Source organism: Stylophora pistillata, chromosome 8, assembly GCF_964205215.1.
Source record: "Stylophora pistillata chromosome 8, jaStyPist1.2, whole genome shotgun sequence".
In the NCBI taxonomy this organism is placed as follows: domain Eukaryota; kingdom Metazoa; phylum Cnidaria; class Anthozoa; order Scleractinia; family Pocilloporidae; genus Stylophora; species Stylophora pistillata.
The window spans coordinates 13766776-13789051 of NC_142526.1; the positions used below are offsets into that span (position 1 = coordinate 13766776).

The following is a 22276-nucleotide window of genomic DNA, read 5'->3' on the forward strand; positions in this document are numbered from 1 at the left end:
AGAGATGGGCTCTTACAAGGGAAAGGAATCAAGCATCATGTTCTCCCAACGCAACAGAAGTGGGTTCTTAAAAAGGAAAGAAATCGAGTATCATAAACCGTAACAACACTTTGTTCTCCCAATCAAACAGAAAAAAGGGCTCTTAAAAAGGAAAGGATATGAACACACAAAGCGTGACAACATTCCGTTCTTCTTATCTATGGGGTAGGAGCTTTTAAAAAGGAAAGTATCCAGGTCACACAAAGCGTGACAACACACCATTCCTTTTATCGAACGAGAATGGGCTTTTAAACAGAAAAGAATTCAATTCACATAAACTACAAGAACAGTCCATTCTCTTGATCTAAGCTTAGGTGGGCCTTAAAACAGTAAATATTCAAGTCATCAATACCACCACAGTAGATTTTTATTCCAATTCAACGCAAAGAGCTTTTCAAGAGAGAAGAGAGCAGCGATTACTTTTACTAACAGACCTGAAATTTTTCAGATCAATATACTAACCTTTACAATTTTAGTGATCAGAATGTCATAACGTTGATGCTGAATCCGATGTCTCACGATTACCTTCAATTTTTGTACACAAAGAATACAAGTCAGTGAGGAGCTGACATACTTGGTCATAGAAAAAGGTCATTTAATTAATTTTGCGATGATATAAGCCGCTAAACAAACCTTATGAACCGTGGGGATGAACGTAGAATATTGCTTTCCTAACTGGAACACCAAAGAACACAGAGTATCCATAGCTGTACCGCGTAGGTCTGGGCATGAGTCTAACGTCCTCATTATTGGATGGATGATTCGTGAGGCAAAGTCAGTGAGATCTAGAGATTCACTGAGACGATCTAGAGTCTCTAAAGCACATCTGTGTAGAGAACACGGCTTGATTGATATTCAGCATTGATAAGTCTAATGTAAATATATCCTGTACCTGAAGAGCTCAATAACCAAGTAACTGCAACCATTCAATTGTATCATTCATTTTGAACGTGAATGTCAATGCTCCCATTTTGGACAAAATTTATCATTACTGTTACTATCATAATTTACTGTGAAAACTCCTGCCATAATTTAACCTCCTCGCATACTTGATGCCATTCAAGAGAAATAGTGTCGAAAAATAATAAGGAATTATTATACGACTCGGGCAGTCAGAGGGCCAATAACTAAAATCAACCAATCAAAATGCTCTATTGCCGGTCAATATTCTCTCAGTATTGGACCGGGCACTGTCCCGAATAATCCCGAATGATACCGCACTTGTGTCCCTTTGAACTTCAGTCGTATAATAAATCTCTTATCAACCAAGCTTGTTCGGGACCGTACTGGAAGAATATCGGCGCTCGGTCCATACTGTCAAGACCTCGGGCCGATATTCTCCCAGTACGGCCCTCGCGCTTGGTTAATAAGATATATATATATATATAAAAGTCGACACGATTCATGCGCTTACCTTCTGACAACGAGCGGGATGTCAGATGAATCAAACAGTTTGACGACAGGTGGGACAAGGAGATGGAGATAGTCATCCAGACTGGAACCAAACATCTGAAGAGCATTCAATAGCTGCAGGAGAACAAAAATGCTTGGTTATGACTGACTCATTCACAATCCGTAGAGACACCTACAGAACAAGGTTTACGTAAAAATCATTGGTATTTAATTAAATACTACGCTCACAAAGTGTATTAAACATAGGAGAAGTATTGTTTACGCTGCCCTGATAACTCGGCCACCTTGAGCATTCGTCCATGGCTTTTCGACAATCTCGCCAGCTATTGAACACGACGACGCCGGCTACAGGAAATTAACGCTTGACTAAAGTGCTCATTTCATAAAGCCGATGCGGAACGAGTGGCGCCTTGCCGCGAACTCCGGCCCCCTTTTTCCCTTTAATCTCCTGCCGCGGGAAGAGTTTTCTCCTCCTTCCTAGAAGGGAGCTGCAGTGCACGCGAGCGGTAAAATAAGTTGGCAATTTAAGGAACGAGTTTGAAGCACATCTATACAAATTTTATGGCTAATAGTATTACTCAGTGTTGCATGTTTAGTTGAAAGTACATTGAACACGAAATTATAACATTGTTGGAAACTTTGAGTAAACGCACAGCATTAAACAATTTTTGCAATAATTATTGATCATTACCTTTGTCGTGACACTCCTTTGAGAGCTGTTGTCATGCATGAACACTTTGAGTATCTGGGGAATAATCTGCGGCAAGTAGATCTGAAAAGAAAAGTTACGTTTCTTGGGTTCACCGTTTATAAATCGACTGAATTATTGAATTCAGTCTCACTACAGAAGCGGCTTTGTGTGGTTGCTTTGAAAAGCAATAATCATCATTAGAAATAGAACGCTTTTCGATTTAGTGATGTAAAACCAAAACCACAGCTTTTACAACAGCCAATCAAAAGAAACATCTTCAGCAACAAAACCAACACCAAACAAACTGCCTAAAACGCGGGAAAACGCGTTGGTGCTTAGTAAAGCAAAACCAATGCAATCTCGGATCACTTTCGACGCTCAATTGAAAATGGCTCTATTCATTTATTCCAAAAGACTTTAGCCATTCTTTCAGTCATTTGAAAACGTTACCTTGAACTCTCCTCCTAAGGCTGTAACTATCTGTTCCACCAACAATATAATGGTTGTCTGCATTGGACTGTTAAGGATCCAATATTGCTGGAAAATTGAACACCGTTAATAGTTAGCTTCTAAGAAACTGGAGTGTTACGTAGCTTGCAACAACAACTGTTTTTCCATGACTCCTTGATGACGGAAGTCACTAATACATGAGAGAACAAGTCCAAATTTACAGCAAACTTCCACTAATGTACAAACATCGTTTATCGGTCACATCGCCGATAACCAATTCAACGATACCCGTTAGTCAACTCGCCGAAACTAATCTTTGTGACTCGATTTGTTACGCTTAAAGCGCTGTTTACGTCCTCTTGGAAAAAAGTTAAAATCGAGCCTTTCACAACAAAGGCAACAGTTTTGGATGAAAACTCACCGACACGTATTATTATAATACTCAATTTGTTAATTGTTAAATTAACCACACCTTGATCAGACCAAATATTTCATCCAAGTAGTTTCTGATATGTTGCTTGACAATTGAAATCAGCACTCCTAGTTGCTGAAGTACAAACTATGGGGGAAAAAAAAACAACAAATTGTGAATTAAATGATGCTCTTGATATTGATTGACTGCAATTACTCAAAGCAAAGACTTCCAAAATTCACAAACCTCTCGAAATGATGAATCACAAGTTCTAATGACATTCAGAAATGAAGGCATAATCTGAAAATACAAACAAACATAAAGAATACAATAATAACTAATAATTCCAATAACTGATACAAAATCCTCTGTATTTCAATCAATAATCATTTGAAAATATGCAATAAAGATTATTGATTTTACCTGAGAGAGGTAAGTCACACACTTCATTCCAAGACTCTTAAAAATAAATGTCACAGCCTGCAAGGGGAAAATAATAAAAATAATAACATTGAAAATTGACGAACAATAAACATCTACATCAATTACCTGCATACGCAATAATACAACACCCCCTCCACACACACACTTCTCGGGCAACCCAAACACATTTGTTTATTTATTTATTTATCTATTTATTAACTTGGCCGAACAACAACAACCAAAATAATTAAATAAAAAAAGAAAAAAAATGACAATCAATGACAACAAAAAAAAATGGCAGGGATACTGCAACAGCGTAGCATTTGACCGTAATCCTTGGCGAGGGAGTGACGAATTTGAACCTTGCCTGGCTAAGTTGGGGAATTTGAATTGGGAATGTCAAGTCTTTCAAGAACACAAGTGTCATTTCTTGAAATATGACGTAGGTGCTTTAAGGCAAACACAGGTAGTTCATTTTCACACGCGAAAGTTCAAATGCCCGGGGGATTGCCTAGGAAGGGGATGTGGAAGCTTCGAAATGACCAACGCAGAAGGTGTACTTCACTCAACCCATGAATTCCTGAGAGTGACTGGTGTCTAATTTCTCTTCACAATATCGTCATTGAGGTCACAAGAAGAAAGGAAATAGTCACCAACTTAATAAACTCTCGATTGTTACAAATAAGTCTCCTTGTCAGCATATTGAGAAAATGCCTAAAGAACTCCGCAGTGAATATGCATACTGACGTTAGGGTGTAAAGGACAAAGACTCAAGTAAATGGAAATCAAACTGATTGGCGCAAGTAAACTTGTTTCATAACTTGTTCATGCAGGAAGACATTGTTCTAAAATTTGATGTCAAATGTCGTGTTTTCATCCAGTACAGTGTATATGCCATGCTAACAATAATATGAAAATCATATACTTGAACTGCGGTTAAGGAAACGCATATGAGAACGATCTTCGCAGTAAGGAGCCATACTTGGGCAGTAGTGAAAATGAGACCTGAAAATAATTCAGGCCTGTACGGGATTCGAACCCATGACCTCTGCGAAACCGGTGCAGTGCGGTGCACCGGTGTGAGTGTATTACATGTACGTGTACATGTAACTACCAGGTTAGAGGATGCTTTGAAACTATTGAAATAAAGTTTCCGTAGAATGGAAAGTGTTATGATCTTGGTTTAGTCTAGTAAAGTACCTGAATCACCATAGTATGGTGACTAGAAAGTGATGAGTCCCTGACAATCCTCATAAGAGCAGACACTGCCACTGCAGGGTAGAACTCCTCCAACTGAACGCTACCCATGGTAACTAACATTTCACTTGTGCTGGTATCAGCTGCAAATGTATAAAACACAAATTAATGAGACGGTAATGAATTTGAAAAAAAGGCATGCAAAGTAATTATGTCATAAAGCTACCTGTACATATCAAACATGTTTTTATTATGTTTTCAAATCTGACCTGCTTCGTTATCTGTCGAGTCTTTGGCAGAGTTCCCACCTACGAGCAGCCCTCCAGTCTGATTCAGTTTATGTTTATAAGGATCAAGCGCTCCCAAAAGTCCAAGCACTCTGATGGCCTATACAGAAACAACAAACGGGTGGGTTCAAAAAACTAAACCATTGGACACTAGTAGGGATGAAGTCAGCTAATATAAGTGTTGCAGAACTACATACACACCTCTCGCCTTACTCCAGGGGCCTGTTCTGTTTTGAGGAAGTTCAATAAGACTTCTAAAAGGTTAGGGTACTTCCTGTATGGTTCTACAACATATCTAAGAAATTCAAAGGATAGAATTTCAATATTGCTTTCAAATTGATGTCCATGTTCACTTCAAGTGATGAGATTAAATAGAGAATACACATGGGCTTGATATGATATTATAACTATGAATTTGGATATGATATTTCTCTTTGAGTTGAAAACAAGACAAGAAATTCCATTTCTATGCACATCCATGTATAATTCTGTTAAATATATATACACTACAGGTCTTTACTGGCAAGAAAATTCAACAAATGCAAAGGCAAGTGACATATCAGCAGCTGATTGACAAAAAAAGAAACACACAAAGTTATTGTAATATGTTACATGTGTTTAGTAAAGGCCTTTCTCAGGGCTGGAAATAATTGTTACGAATCTCTGTGGTCTAAATCAATAATAAAAGGCAGTTATCAGAGGAACAAGTTTAAGTACAAAGCTTACCCAGTACTCTCCACAAGCTGACCAAGAGTCCACAGAGCAATCTGTTGGTCAAACACATTCATACTGATAAGAAAAAAATTAAAATGTAGCTATAAATGTACTTACATTTATTTAGTAGAGCTGTTGCTAATTTTTGTAGATAAAACTGTTTGGAGACTACAGCACAATCATACTATTTCACAGGGTTATAGGCTGATCACTTTGAAGCTTCAATATCCCCCCCCTCCCCGACAACCCATGGGATCTTTAGCATTATCTGTGCACAGGCAGTGGGAAATTGGAACCTTGCCTGGCTGGCTGTCTGGGGTGGGTTATTTGAACCAGAAGTGTCCAGTCTTTTCAGCCAAATTCAAGTGTTTAGTCTTCAAATATGGAGGTGTTTGTGGTAAACAGTTCACTTTTGTTAGCAAGTGACTCAGAAAAAAAGGTCTACAATGACTAAGTTTTAAAGCTTGGTCAATGTGTTGAAAGTCATGGTTGCTGAATTGCCTCTTACCCCCCCCCCCCCCCTTCCCCCCACACACACACACACACAAAAAAAAAACTGGGTGAGGCATCTAGAAGCAATTTTCACCCCAGGATCAGGAATTTGAACAAAAGCAACCTTCAAAATTTTAAACGCCCAGGGAGGAGTGGGGGTGGATGTTGAAGCTTCAAAATAATTGACACATTATTTATCAGTGTTGCTCTTTACAGGCGGACGTAACCAGTGAAATTAATGTAGTACGTCTTATTAAACCTAAATCACTTGCAATTCTTGAAAATTCAACAGGTAAAATGGACTGCAGAATGGGTTTGAAAATTTCTTTCACTGCTGTACTTAAAATAAGGGAAAACTATGAATAACTAATGTTTACCTCTCGTTTGTTGTTCAGTGAAGCATCCTGAAGCATATCAAGGATTATGGGACAAAGTTCATTCAACCATTTGCTCATCTCAATCCCACTGACCTAATAAGGAAATTACCAATATGTTATATAATTGCATTCAACAAAGAGCACGTTCATAATGCAGTTGAAATCAACAATTTTGGACTATGTATTCATGGCCCCCCCTTCCCCCCTCCCAAAAAATTATTCAGGGGCGAATGATGTAATTTTGATCAACCATGCGCTTTGTTTCTAGTGGGAGTCAAGTTTCACACTTTGCCTCGCTTGTTGGTGTGCTTGCTTGTCTCTAATGGTCAAACCCATCTCCCTAATATCTGATTGCTACTAGCTATGACCTTTTTATTCTTGATGTAAAACAAAAGAAGCAACATGTTAAAAACATAATTAAAATTGGAATTATTAATCAATCGATTTCTTACTCAGTTGACACACAATCACAGAATTGCCTGATCTGGACCTACAGTTTCAATCATGTAAAAAAAAAAAATTGTTTCATTGAAAAATACCTGAGCATGTTCTCCAATGGCAGCCAACACACTTATAACTACATTGGGATCTTGGTCTTTCAGCTTTGGAATCAATGCCTGTTAGAAAAAACAAATTATTTTATTTCAGCAAGGCAGCAAAACAAAATTAAACAAATGGTGCTCATGCAATGAAATTAATTTTTTCACATCAAGTAAAGCAATGATCTCCACAGGTGTGCAATTTGAGCAATTGCTGAAAAGAAACCTGAAAAAAATTCAGGGTTTGGCAGGATTGGAACTCATGTCTCCCAGACACTAGTTGGACTGGCACATCAAGAATTATAGAGCTTGTGGCTGGGATGCACATGTTGGAACCTTGTGAAATCCTGAATTTTTCTGGCCTCTTTTCTAAAATTGCTTAAATTGCAGCACACCTCTGTTGTAGTGTATGTGGTTGGTCCTCGTAAGCATGCGCACGTGTGCGCATTATGTATTCCATGTGCTTTTGACAATAAATCTAAAAACCGAATACATGACAGTGGCGACGAGGATAAAGTCGTAGGAGACCGTCGAAAATATGACTACTATCGGGAAGATAGAAAGTTTTGATGAAACACAGGAGAAATGGGAAACCTATGTAGAATGGGTGGAACAGTTTTTCTTAGCAAACAACATCGATGAAGACCACCAAGCGCCAACCTTGTTAAGCTTGATGGGCAGCAAAACGTACACATTGTTGAGAGATCTTCTTACACCAGATAAACCAGCTACGAAGAGCTTCCAGGAGATCGTCACGACTCTTCAGCAACACTTAAGTCCTAAACCATTAGAAATCGCGGAGCGTTTTCATTTCTACAAACGGATTCAGCGTGAAGGAGAAACTGTCTTGACCTATGTAGCAGACCTGAAGAAATTAGCAACCCACTGCAACTTTGGGGCCAACCTTAACGAAGCTTTACGAGATAAACTGGTTTGTGGCCTTAGAAATGTGCAGATACAAAAACGGTTGCTTTCAGAAGCCAAACTCAAATATTCCAAGGCTTTGGAAATAGCGATAGCAATGGAAACGGCTATTCGCGATGCTGCGGAATTACAAAGTGAGCTTCAATCAGAACCTCGCGTTGACAAGATCTCAGATAACCACACACAAGCGCCATCGCCGAACCCCACCACTAAAGTTTGCTATCGATGTGGGGGAGACTCGCACGCAATGCACAATTGCAGATTCAAGGACCAAACATGTTATCATTGTGGGAAGGTGGGCCATATTTCAAGAGCTTGTCGCTCGAAACAACAAGGTAAGCCAAAACAACCACCGAAACCACCGCTTAACACTCAAGTCCATTCTATTGAGTACAGTGAGAGCGATGAATTTGAAGATGTATTAGGAAGCATACAGATACACAATGTAAGCAAACCGAGCAGTCCTGTAATCTGGATCGATCTGAAAGTGGAAGGTAAACCACTGAAAATGGAACTGGACACAGGCTCAGCTGTGTCGATTATTCCACATAATTTGTACAGGGAGAAATTTCACGACAAGCCCTTGCAAGAAACTAAATTAATGTTGAAAACCTATACTGGAGAGAACATTTTCCCAGCTGGAGTGCTGAAGGTAAATGTTGAGTACAAAGACCAGCAACCATTGCTGTTGGATCTGTATGTGGTTAAGAACAAGGGCCCTGTGTTGATGGGAAGGGACTGGCTTCACAAGGTACGCCTAGATTGGTATGCTATTAAGTCATTGAAAGCTTCACAAACCCTATCAACTACTAAGGAGCAGCTGCAAACCATGCTAGACAAATACTCTGATGTTTTTGAAGACAAACTTGGAACGTTCAAATCAGCTAAAGCAAAGCTAACCCTTAAAGAAGATAGCCAAGCCCATTTCTGCAAAGCCCGTGCTGTGCCCTATGCCTTAAGGCCTAAAGTTGAAGAAGAGCTAAGAAGACTTCAGAATGAAGGAATTCTCACGAAAGTTGAGTGGAGCGAGTGGGCAACACCCATTGTACCCGTCCCCAAGAAAGATGGATCGGTCAGACTTTGTGGTGATTACAAGGGCACGATAAACCCAGAACTACAGGCTGAACAATATCCCTTACCCCACATCGAAGATATCTTTGCAAAGCTTGCTGGTGGACAGAAATTCTCAAAGATTGATCTTCGCCAGGCCTACCACCAACTAGAGATGGAAGAAGATTCCAGAAAATACCTCACCATCAACACACACATGGGGTTGTTCCAGTACAATAGACTAGTGTTCGGCATCACTTCAGCACCCGCTATCTGGCAACGCACCATTGATCAAGTGCTGGAAGGGACATCTGGCACAAGCTGTATACTTGATGACATGATTAACACTGGAAAGAGTGATGAAGAACACCTGGCTAACTTAGAAGAAGTCCTTCGACGGCTACAGTTTCATGGTTTGAGAGCTAACAAAGCCAAATGTGAGTTTTTCAAGGAGAAGATAACCTATTGTGGACATGATATTGACAAGGATGGCCTTCACAAGTCTACAGCAAAAGTAGAAGCGGTTTTGGAAGCACCACGCCCAAACGACGTAGCTGAAGTAAGATCATTTCTCGGACTAATCAACTACTACCATAGGTTCTTACCTAACCTGTCGACAACTGTCCACCCCTTGACTCAACTCTTGGGAAAGGACCACCAATGGAAGTGGACAGAGCAATGCGAGGCAGCATTCCACAAGGTGAAAGAAATGATCACTTCAGAGCAAGTTCTAACACATTATGATCCCAGTCTGCCACTTAGACTTGCTTGTGACGCATCCCCCGTAGGCATTGGAGCAGTGCTTTCTCACGTAATTAACGATGGTACCGAGCGACCTATAGCTTTTGCTTCAAGGACACTGACAAAAACTGAGCAAAAGTATGCGCAGATTGACAAGGAAGCTTTGTCGATAATCTGGGGTGTCAAGAAGTTTCACATGTACCTGTTTGGCCGTCCTTTCACTCTATACACAGATCATCAGCCATTAACTTCAATCTTTCATCCGCGGAAGAGCATCCCCGTGGTCACCGCAGCACGTCTTCAACGTTATGCCCTGTTCCTGGCAGGCTATGACTACTCCATTCAATACAAGAACACTAAGGTTCACAGCAATGCAGATGGTCTTTCCCGCCTACCACTGTTAACGGAAGCCAAAGATGAAGAAGTGGTTGACCCAGTGGGTGTATTTAATTTGATGCAGTTTGACCCTTTGCCAGTCACAGTGGACAACGTTAGACGAGAGACACAAAGAGATCCTGTCTTGGCCCAAGTGCATGAAATGACCAGGAAGGGATGGCCAAACAACCATGACCCTGTACTCAACCCCTATTTTGTTCACAAAGATGAGATCACATTACAATCAGGCTGTTTGATGTGGGGAATAAGAGTAATAATACCCCCAAAACTACGCCCTCAAGTTCTCAAGGAACTTCATCAGGGACATATGGGAGTCGTGAAGATGAAGGCCCTGGCCCGAAGCTACACCTGGTGGCCTGGAATCGATAAAGAAATTGAACTGTCTGCTAAGTTCTGCCCAGGTTGCCAACTAGTACAGAGGGAGCCCAGTACAGTGCCAGTGCACCCATGGGAATGGCCTTCGTTGCCCTGGCAACGAATTCATATCGATTTTGCAGGTCCTTTCCTTAACAGCATGTTTTTAGTGGTAGTGGATGCACATTCACGTTGGCTAGAGATAGAGAAAATGAACACTACAACTTCAGCGAAAACCATTGAAACCCTTCAGAAGTTGTTTGCAAGATATGGCGTACCAGCCCAGTTGGTGAGTGATAATGGGCCTCAGTTCACATCAGAAGAGTTCCAGCAATTCCTTAAGAGAAACGGCATCAAACACATCACCTCAGCACCTTATCACCCTGCCACCAACGGCCTAGCAGAACGTGCTGTCCAGAGTTTCAAGAATGCCATGAAGAGTGAAACTGAAGTGACATCTTTGAACATTAAGTTGGCGAGATTTTTGCTAACTTATAGAATCACCCCCCACTCAACCACCGGAGAGCCACCGTCCCAGTTGTTTTTGGGAAGAAGATTACGCACTCGACTGGACTTGTTAAAACCAGATCTCTTCATCCAGGTAAACAACCGTCAGATAGACCAGTCTGTTGCCAAGAGTGGTTCTGTAACAAGGCATTTTGCCATTGGTCAGAGGGTGATAGCACGAAATTACACTGGAAAGTCAAAGTGGGTACCCGGTATTGTACGTGCACGATTGGGACCCCTGTCTTATGAAGTGGAGATTGGGCCTAACCTAGTTTGGCGTCGACACACGGATCAACTCCGAGATTCCAATGTTCCTGTTACAGACAGACACCCGCCAGTTTCATACCCCTTGCCTTTTCCACTCCCAGCCACGACCACTGATCACCCAGTAGCTGAACTACCTGAACAGACAGAAGTTTTCTCGAGGGAGACAGACTGCCCGTCACCCAAATGCAATCCAGTGGCTGAATCGTCCGCTAGCAGCTCACCGACCCAGATTGAACATGTTCCTGTGAAACGATACCCTTCCAGAGTGCGGCAACCCCCAGTTCGGATGGATCTGTGAACATTGAACTACCCTTTTTTTTTGGGGGGGGGGGGGGGAGTTTGAGACTGGATTTCTACTGATAGCATGTTGCGTTGAACTTTTGGAAACTTTTAAATTCTTAAGGACTTTAGGGGGACAAGAGACTGGCTTACAGGGGAGGTGTTGTAGTGTATGCGGTTGGTCCTCGTAAGCATGCGCACGTGTGCGCATTATGTATTCCATGTGCTTTTGACAATAAATCTAAAAACCGAATACATGACAACCTCCAATAATCATTGTTTAAAAATGGAAAATAATCCTTCTTTGCTTCATTTTCATCTGCAGGTCAAACGAAATTTATTTCATTCAAAATTGTGTAAGTTCACATATTTTCAACATTCCCAGTACAGATTGCCACACATTCTGACCTTGAGTATTGGTTCCATGTAAGGCCTGATCAGTCTTGGTGCATTGGATACTAAATGACCCAGCATACGAGCACTCTGTTCCTTGTTGCGTCCCACTCCACTGTATTCTAGCTCGGTCAATATCTACAATGAACAATAAACCACAGAACAAAATTGTCATCTGTCACAATCATATCTGACAGTTGAAACTATCTAATACATTTGAATAGTAAGCAGTCAAATAATTAGCAATCTAAATTTGCGGCCTTCTGGGAAAAACATACTCTAACAAATGGGAAAAACATACACTAACAAATTCCTGTTAAACATAATTCCATTTACGTATATGAGCACGATCCTTCGCAGTAAAGCACTATTTGAGCAATAGTGAAAATCAGGCCTGAAATTTTTTTTTCAGGTCTGATTTTCACTATTGCTCAAATAGTGCTTTACTGCCAAGGATCGTGCTCATATACGTCTCATAACCGCAGTTCACACATGTTTCATATGTTTGTTGTTGTATAATTCCATTTCTTGCCTGCTCATACAGGATACTATTCAAACAGTAACTTGTGCAACCATGCATTCAAACCTCTTGACACATCAATTCAATACAGATGCAAAGTAGCGCAATTTGTGCAGTTAATCAAATTATGCAGGCAAGGAAGTCTCAAAGTAAGTGATGACTCCACAGATACAGTGTGCTTCGTTTTCACAGAAGGCAAGAACCCTAATATGTTATCAATTCAGGAACATGTACAGAATAATAATTATGTTAAAAAGGAAACTTTGTCTTATTAAGCAAAAACAATATCTTCAAGAGTCTAATGAAAATGTACAGAATTATATACAATGAGGAGGGTAACAATATTTTGTAACTATTCTATAGAATACAGAAATATCAATAAAATTAATCAGCACTTTGATCCCAACAACTACTGGTTACTGAAAAAAAAAAAAAAAAAACTATTAATAACTACTGTACCTGAATAAGAGTTTTCCTTAGTGATGGCATTATGTAAGCTGGATTCAAATTGCTTAGCCTCCCAATTGTACAGATGGCATGTTCACGAATTTCAAACTCCTGTTAATAAAAAAAAAAAATATGAATAAATCATGTCACAAATGACAATACAATATTAAACTTCATAACATCCTAAACAAAAATTAGAACTAGTACATCAATCAACATACAAAAAACCCATTGAACTACACATGCTCACAGTGCACTGTTGTAAATTACCCTAACTTATAGGCTATTGTTTCAATAAAACCTACCTCATCATTTAGAGCCACAAACAAAGCTGATAAGTTCTCTGCCTGGGCTAGGTGTGCATCAAATCTCTCATCCAAGGATGACAACACACAATAACGAATGTCTGAGTCTACAACCAAAACAGTTACAAAAAAATTATGTACACATACAATAATACAGATTAAAACCTACACCCTGCATAATTTTTTTTATTACATTACATGTATATATATGGACAAATTGTCATTAGAAAATGTAACAGACTATGTATGATGTGAACTGAGAAGGCAGTGGAAATGAAATATTTCTATATACAGAGCAAGATGTGTCGCTTTACAACACACCCTTCTTGTGGGTCCAGAGGCATGCTGCCAGGTAAAAATTTGAAATTTCCAACTCTCTGAGATAGCACCCTGGGACATATTTGAGTAAGTTTTTTTAAGCCAGACGTTAACATTAGAATCAGTTTAAAATGATGATTCTGTCTTTGACCACATGTCACAAAGTAACTAGACTAAGTCCAAAATGATCTAACAGCCAGCAGGTTTCTGCCACCATATACAGCCCCACATGACAACCCTAAGGTATATGTACCTATCATCTGGCAGAGACTGCAACAAAGAACGTCAAAACCAACAAATCCCTCAATTCAAAGCAATTTATATCCGCACAACTGTGCAAAGTCATGTGGATGACTGTCGACAAGCAGCAAAAAAGCACCCGTCCTACAGTGTAGGTACCATTGAAAAAAAGATATCCAGTGCACACCTGGATCAGTTATTCCCACCATCAACATCTTAGACAACACCTCAGACACAACTTGTGTTGAGCTAGCACTGATGTTGGCATGATGAAGAGGAGCATGTGGCATAACCATCGGCTGCAAAACAAGCATGCAGATCAGGCTCAATAACAATCATACTGCACTTGCAGTACCCCTCAAAAATAAGTTGACAGTCTTGACTACTGGAAACTCAATCTTTGACTGTCAAAACTATCAAGAATCTAGGATTGAGAATCGAGGCTCAAGATGCTCCAAGAAGTTTTGAGGTTCTCAATCTGCCGTTTTGAGGAAACTATTTAATTCTTGGATGTAAAACAATCGCGAAGGACAAAGTGCATGCAAACATTTTCATTTTAAACAGGACTTGGGCTCAAATGAAGCCATTCCCTAACTTTTCTGATACTAAAGACAGAATGAAATTACATGAATATTCAGGTTTATAAACACTTTCAAGAAAATTTGATGAATGGCATCAGTTTACCTCGTGTTGGAATTATCTGTAGTATCATGGTGTTTCTTCTTGTTAGCAACAATTTGAGACGAAAGTTTTAATCTCAATAACTCAATTGCAGAAAATTTTGTTAAAAGAACCATTTCCACTGTTTTGTCATTGGGTGTAGAAACAACTGTTACAGTTTCCACTTACATGGAGAGATGGTGACAAGAGCCTGGAGCAAGTTCTGACAGCTTCCATGCGGATATCCTTGTGCTCACTTGCCAGAAAGGTATCAGCACAATGACGCACAAGATTCCCATGAGCCAGTAGATGTCCTGCAGGTGAAGAGTACATTCAGCCATGTACTTTTTACTAAACCTATGCTTCTTCTGTAGTAAGTACATTACATTACAAATACATGCACCAGGAGCCACTACAAGGGACATGTGGACACTTCTACACCCTAATGTATGCATATTCTCTAAACTGTCCATAATGTTCGCTTAATAAGAAATATTATATAGACAAGGCTAAAAAGTTTAAAAAAGGTTCAAACCAAATGTTTTTGGCTGTTTGCCATCATCACCCTGATGATGGCAAACAGCTGAAAATGTTTGGTTTTAACCTTTTTTAAACTTTTTAGCTTTGTATAATTATATAATATTTCTCTAAACTGTGTTCCGTATAATTATTTCCTAAGGTGCTGATTACATGAATTATTTTCTTTAAAAAATCCAAAGCTTAATTTGTTAGTGATCATTTCCTTTAGTAAATATTTGCGTAACCTTGATGTGTCACTCAGGGTCATACTGTACGGAGAAATAACAGTAGATTAACAAAACAACCAAAAAGTACATGTCAAGTTGTTTTTGTGAATGACTGTGCAATTTTGACATGACTGTTAATAGACAAGACTACTGTACATTCCTAAATTCACAATTTTGTCATGGCTGTAAGCCCTATCCATAACTCCTTAAAATGTACTCTCACCATCAAAATCAAAGGTACCCAAGGTCCGTAAAGCCAGGACGGTGCTGGTCACATCCAGAGTGTCAAATAGTGAATGAGATGAAGCTACAAAAAACAAAAGTATAAAATTATATAAAATATTCAAGTTAGTACAAAAGACATTAATATCAGTAAGAGAGAATCATACATTTTCCGATTTAATAACTGGTGACATAAACATTGCACTATTGTATTCTCATCATAATCAAACCTATGAAAAAATTCATTAACCTAACTGGTCATCGTCAGTCTGATGTATGCACTAATAGGGCACTGTGCTTATAATTGGACACAGTGCACCCATGCCTATGTAACTGCTGACACTATGCATCTTACATGCACTGTTGTTGTGCATTTTGTAGAGGTTAACTCAATTGTTTTAATTTACAAAAACATATAATCAATGGCTAGTTCGTTTCTCTTATTTTGTCATGGTTTTGATTTAATTGGTGATATGACTGAGTGCAATCCAATTCTGTCTGTAATCATATTGGGTGATTTACAAATCAAACTCAGGCTTTGAGGTTATGTGATTATGTGATTACGGAGACCAAATTGGACTCCATGAAGTACAGGTGAAAGCAGCTTGTATCACATGAAAATGTCTTGATACCATTCAAGTTGGCCTGTTACTTGATGAAATAGCCATATCAAAGTACTATGAACACTTAGTCTTAAATGGTGTGGTGAGTAATGGATGCATTCCATTTCAGATACTTGTGTACATTTAGTTAAACACTACAATGACCAAGCCTAACCTGATGGGGTCAGTGTAGGTGTGGCACTTCTTGGGGCTCCAGGATGTCGCGGAGGCTTGTTCATCAAGATCGTAGAGAGCATTTTGAGGAGGCCATCTGAAAATTGAGAACAAAATAAAAAGTGGAAAGTGCACACATATTTCTGTAGCCAGTTAACAGTTGATAGTTACTAAAAACAAGTGAAACATTACATTTTACCTATATCCATAAGCAGAGGAAAAAATCTTGCCATTGTATCACACATAAACTAAAACATTTGTCATTGAGTTTTCATTTTGCACAAACCTTGAATACTTTTCTTGAGCTGTGGTACCTGGTGTGCTAAGTCACGTAAACAGGCTGTAAGGGCTGGGCTGTATTATTACAAATAAAATAATATTGTAAGAGAGTTAGGTAATAATCAGGTTCATCGTGACTAGCCAAAAACATAAACATTCACTCCCAAGATCGCAGGCAGAATATAGCTCAATTGGTTAGAGTGACGGATTGTGTTGTGTGGGAGGTCGAGGGTTCAAGCCCACGCTGGACCAATACTCATGGTCTTAAAATAACTGAGGAGAATTTGCTATCTTTCTATAACAAGAAATGGGTAGATAATTATTCTAGTCTTCTCAAATAAGGATGAATAAACCGTAGGCCCCATCTCCTGCAGGTAGGAGACATTAAATTCCCACGCAAGAGACTACTGTGTGGTGGATGCCCTCCCCTGGGGTGGGATGGGTGGGTGTTGACCCTGAAAAGCCCTATGGGGGAGTGGTCAATTAACCTATGTATGTAAGATCTAAATATTAAATAATTCTCCCTACCCGCTGTAATTGGCTATGCTGTTGCAGTGTCCCTGTCATTTTTTGTCATTTTTTAAATCTATTTATTTTGATTGTTGTTGTTTGGTGATTGTTGTTTGGTGATTGTTGTTGTTTGGTGATTGGTGTTGTTTGGTGATTGTTGTTGTTTGTTGATTGGTGTTGTTTGGTGATTGTTGTTGTTTTATTGTTGTTGTTTGCTGTTTGTTGTTAATACATAACAAAACAAGTGCAAAAAAATTTGGTATTGGACCAACTAATAATCTCCTCATTGATATTTTTCTTTATTCTCATTGCTTGTCTGCCTGATATTGTATTGATATTGTCTGGAAAAATTCTGTCTAGGTCACTTGCAGCAGTTACAAGGTTAAATCATATTTGATACAGAAATAATCATCATTGTTCACTGATACCTGCAGTGAACATTTATGCACTGAAAGAAGTTGGACACTGGTATTAAGGGTGTTACTCCTGAGTTCCATTAACATGACAAATAAATTCTCACAATCAAAATCTTCTTCAATGCACCAAAATTATCATCATTCCTATCAGGTAGTACTTGTACAGTGTATATACCTCAGCCCAACAGATAACATTGGCTCTAAAAGATCTTTAACTTCTTTTGAGATTTTTGGTCCAATGGCTCTGGACATCATTGCAACACATGCAAACACCATTGGATCAACAGTCACTGCTTTTTGACGCCTGGAAAAAGATGAGAGTTCAGTGAATATCTGTAGTAAGCTGCACTGAACATGTGCCATGCATTTGTAAAGTAGAACTGAAAGATGAAGCAACAAAAAAATAAATACTGGTAATAATAATAACAATAATAATAGTAATGATATCAATAATAATAATAACAATAGATAACCATGATAATAATTAACAAATCAGCTCTAACTAGCCATAGTTTCATTCCCTGTGGTAATACGCATAATGTCACCAAATATAATGAAAATGTAAATGTTTCCCTAGGCATTGCAAGGACAGGGGTTGAGATTTCCATTTAGATCATTTGGATGCAGCAATGATGAGTATAAAACTTTGTAACTGAAGAGAGTGTAGACAAGTGTAAGTTACTAAACTACATGTAGAAGCTTTTCACTCACTTATGTCCAAGATCCTTCATAGGAAGAAGGACTTTGACTTGCTCAAACACAGGTCCCCTGTGCTTCTCAATGTCTTGTCGTACAGCAATGGCTATCAACCCAATTGCTTTGAATGCTGAAGATCGCTCCCTTTCCTTTAAAATGAGAAATTAATTGTTGCCAACTATTAAAATAATACACACAATTGTGTCAAGGAATTACTACAAAAAATTTGTTTTGACTTCATGAGAATTCCCATAACCTGACAGAATTATCCACTTACAGGCAGAATTCTCTGTACACCAGTAAAAATCTACCACTTTACCAAGCAGAAGCCCTTAGCTAAATTTTAATGGCCATAACTTTTTCTCAATCAGGATGAATACCAGTATTTTTCTTGTTATTAATCTCCTGCTTCAACTTTTTTTCCTCAAAAACTCTGAATTTAAGATAGACATGATAAATCAACTTCAAGTTGTGTACTCCAGTCTGTTATTTTCAAGAAGTACATGCATGTGTACAGCACACTGCAATTTTGTTATATTGTTTTACTTACTCTTTTAAGAGCGAAACATAAGTGGTCCATAGTTTCTCTGAGGTATCTAAAAATCATTCATATACAATTAATAACACACCCAAAGCTGTACATACATTAAGCAGAATAACAAGAAATGATATTCAGTAATGAATGTACACTCCACGTTTATACAAGTTGTATTCATTACAGCTGCTCATTTATTTTTGTGTTCAACATGTAATTCAAAATCAATCTCTGATCAAAATTATTTTAGAGTACTGGTAAACATGTGTTCTTCCTCATTTGAGACATACTATCATTGTGACAATCTTTTAACATTTGAAAGTAAAGCTCAAATCTCACCAATTTATTTGAAATTACTTTCAATTGTCATCAAACCAATAACATAGTGTCCACGTAAAAGTTAAGGGTGAGTTCCATTCATTCAGTTGGCGAGAGAATGAAATAATAATTATAGCATCTATAAATAACATGCAAAATACCTACAACTCTATGTACATGTCCATGCATTAACATGCACTTGTTTGGACCAAATTATGCTGTTTTTAGCAAAGAATTGGAACTTTTATTACAAATATTACACACTTCAATACCAATAGTCCATTTTACAGTTGTGTGCTTGGTTGCCAAGCCTTTGAACGGAAGTGAGGCTAGGGGTGACCTTGTTATGATACAAACCTTGCTGCCTTTCAATAATAATAATAATAATAGAACTGCTTAAATAGCACTTATCCAGACCTGATCTAAGTGCTTTACAAAATAGAAATATACAATAATCATATTAAATCAATTTTTAAAAGTAAGTCTAAAGTTAACGTTAACAGAGATTTAAATATTCACAAAAAAACGGGTGTCTAAGATCTAGACGCTAGACATGGATAAGAAGAGAATTCATACATATTAAAATAATTTTTAAAAAGACAAGTCTTAAGTTTACGCTTAAAGAGATTGAAATTGTCACAAGAACGAATGCCATCAGGTAGTATGTTCAACATTTCAGGAGCCAAAACAGCAAAAGATCTAGAGCCGTAAGACTTGAGATTAAAGTTGACAGGAGACAGGTGTAATGTTGAAGATGACCGGAGCGTTCTTGAAGGTGAATAATGACGTATCAGATCTTGAATATAAATAGGAGACTGCTGGTGAAGAGCTTTGGGGGTGAGCAGAATTATCTTGAATTTAATTTGCTCAGAAACTGGAAGCCAGTGCAGGTCGAATAAAATAGGGGTTATGCAGTCAAATTTATGGGAGCTAATAAGTCGAGCCACAGCGTTCTGCACTGATTGGAGCTTTTTAATAACATATTTCGGAACACCATATTAGAAGAGAGTTGCAGTGATCCAACTTGGAGGTTACAAAGGCATGGACTAAAGTCTCAGTGGTCTTAGTGGATAGTAATTTCCTTATACAGGAAATGTTCCAAAGATGATGGAAGGCAGATTTACAAACAGATCGGACATGAGGGAGCATTGCCAAAGTACTATCGAAAACAACACTGACATTTCTGGAACATGAGGACGGCTGAATTATAATTATCAGAACCAAAACGAAGTGGAGGTAGAGACTGTTGAGGGTTATACTTTGAGACAAGGTAGAGAGGTTCAGTTTTGTTTTTGTTTACCGGCAGTTTCAGCTTATTCAAGGCCATCCACTAATCAAGATCAGATAAGTAATTCTCAATTTTAGCAATACTACTGGTTAATTCCAGATTGTCGTTGGCAGAAAAAGAAATGTACAACTGAGTGTTGTCAGCGTAGAAATGAAACTGCATGTCATGGTAACGTAAAATGTCAGCAAGTGGAGCAGTGTAGAGTAGGTAGAGGATGGGCCCAAGGACGGAGCCTTGAGGTACTCCACATTTGAGCTTTCGAGACTGTGACTTACTCCCATTGATAAAGACAACTTGTGCACAGTTTGTAAGGTAAGAGCGGAACCAATCAAGTGCAGTGCCACATATCGAGAATTTAGAGTTCAATCTTTTGAGCAGTATTCCAAGGTCAACAGTGTCAAATGCAGCGGAGAGATCTAGTAGCAGGAGCATGACACAGTGGCGATTGTCAATAGCAAGCAAAATAATTATCAGTTTGAACACGTGCAAGGGCAGTTTCCCAGCTATGGAATGATTTGTAGGCTGATTGTAGCTGCTCTGTGAGTTGGTAAGAGTCAAGATAGACTTGAAGATGCGCTGCCACAACCTTCTCAATAACTTTCGAGATAACCTTGAGGTTCGAGATAGGCCTAAAATTACTAAGAACTTCATGATCCAGGTTCGGTTTCTTGAGTAGAAGGGTTAAAAGAGCATTTTTAAGGAACGAAGGTAGAAGACCAGATAACAGCCACAAGTTTACAATGCTACAGATAGATGGTAAGAGCAGGTCAAAGTGTTCTTTTAGTAACGTGGCAGGTAGAGGATCCAGACAGCATGATTTCTGCACAACAGAACGACCAATCTTCGATAGTTTGGAATTGGAAGTAGGTGAGAAGTTGCTGAGCTCACAATTAGTGTTGGAAATATCCAGTGAAGAAAAGAAATCAAGAATTTCTGGAGGAGTAGATATGCTTCTAATATGGGTTATTTAATCTTCGAAAAAGGTGACAAATATATTAGCAAGATCTTCAGCCAATGAGCTGGTTGGATAACTTCTCTCTGCTTTCTTGTGGAGGAGATGGTCGATTAAATGAAATAGGGCTCTATTGTCATTACCAGCCTCAGAGATAAGATTAGAATAGTAGTCTATTTTTTACTTAAAAATGGTGTTCTGAATAACAGTGCATTGATTAGCGTAAGGTCGATAGTCTGATTCAAGTTTGGAGCATTGCCAGCGCTTTTCAAGCTTGCGGCAGGTTGATTTCTGTTTCTGATTTCATCGTTGTACCAGGGAGCATTAGGTCGCAAAGTGATGATCCTTGTACGCAGAGGTGCGTGCTTGTCTAAGATTGAGAGTAAAACCGAGTCATACTGGTCGCAGAGTTCGGTAATTTCCTGGGATGGCGAGTTGTATAAGGTGGAGGAAAGAACATCATGCCGAAGGTTGTCTGAATCAATGGTATGCAGTTTATGTAAAGTGATGGTGAGCTTAGCTTTAGGTGGTCTCTTAATAGCCAAGGTGCAATGAACAGCGAAGTGATCAGAGATAACAGGGTCGTTCACTGATAGATTTAAGACAGTCTCTTCACCAGATCTTGTGATAATGAGGTCAAGAACGTTGTTGTTTTTATGCGTCGGGGTGTGGACATTACAGACTTCTAGATTAAAACAGCTTAAAAGGTCAAGAAACTTATTGGTGGTGTTGTCAGATGGATCATTGACATGGAAATTGAAGTCACCGGCTAGAAGAAGACAGCCAGAAGAAGACACTAGCCTTTCTGGCATTGAAGAAAAATCATCCAAAAAAGCTGCGCATGTGTAAGACTGTTCTTGATAGAACTTAGAGGGCGGTAAATAACGATAATGCATATGATGGATCCGGAAGAGTGAAGCAGTAGTTTCTTAAATTCAAAAGATTCTAACGGATCCAAATGTAAATCACTTTGTTATCATGCTAAATAGATACAGGTCGTTATCACAACAAGGTCACCTTCAGCCTCACCCTGAATCAAAGGCTTGGCAACAAAGTACACAACTGTACAATGGCCTATTTGCTATTGACACTCCATGTTCATC

At 38.9% G+C, this 22276-nt stretch overlaps 1 protein-coding gene and 1 pseudogene across 1 annotated transcript in view; both read right to left on the reverse strand.

Annotated features, from left to right (window-relative positions):
- LOC111343488 (serine/threonine-protein kinase mTOR-like) overlaps positions 1–22276 on the reverse strand; it is a 39500-nt gene that overhangs the window by 12319 nt on the left and 4905 nt on the right. The window contains exons 8-32 of the mRNA XM_088729558.1: positions 18631–18676; positions 18096–18229; positions 17560–17688; positions 16466–16533; positions 16181–16276; positions 15405–15488; positions 14625–14749; positions 13963–14074; positions 13218–13324; positions 12925–13023; positions 11961–12083; positions 7035–7112; positions 6496–6588; positions 5639–5679; positions 5114–5207; positions 4895–5012; positions 4629–4768; positions 3429–3485; positions 3252–3305; positions 3066–3152; positions 2594–2680; positions 2144–2224; positions 1454–1566; positions 673–865; positions 502–564 (exon numbers count right to left, since the gene is read on the reverse strand). Of these exons, the coding sequence (XP_088585684.1) occupies positions 502–564; positions 673–865; positions 1454–1566; positions 2144–2224; positions 2594–2680; positions 3066–3152; positions 3252–3305; positions 3429–3485; positions 4629–4768; positions 4895–5012; positions 5114–5207; positions 5639–5679; positions 6496–6588; positions 7035–7112; positions 11961–12083; positions 12925–13023; positions 13218–13324; positions 13963–14074; positions 14625–14749; positions 15405–15488; positions 16181–16276; positions 16466–16533; positions 17560–17688; positions 18096–18229; positions 18631–18676 (2422 nt within the window). The remainder of the gene's footprint in view (positions 1–501; positions 565–672; positions 866–1453; positions 1567–2143; positions 2225–2593; positions 2681–3065; positions 3153–3251; positions 3306–3428; positions 3486–4628; positions 4769–4894; positions 5013–5113; positions 5208–5638; positions 5680–6495; positions 6589–7034; positions 7113–11960; positions 12084–12924; positions 13024–13217; positions 13325–13962; positions 14075–14624; positions 14750–15404; positions 15489–16180; positions 16277–16465; positions 16534–17559; positions 17689–18095; positions 18230–18630; positions 18677–22276) is intronic.
- Positions 18700–22269, reverse strand: LOC148725116 (uncharacterized; annotated as a pseudogene).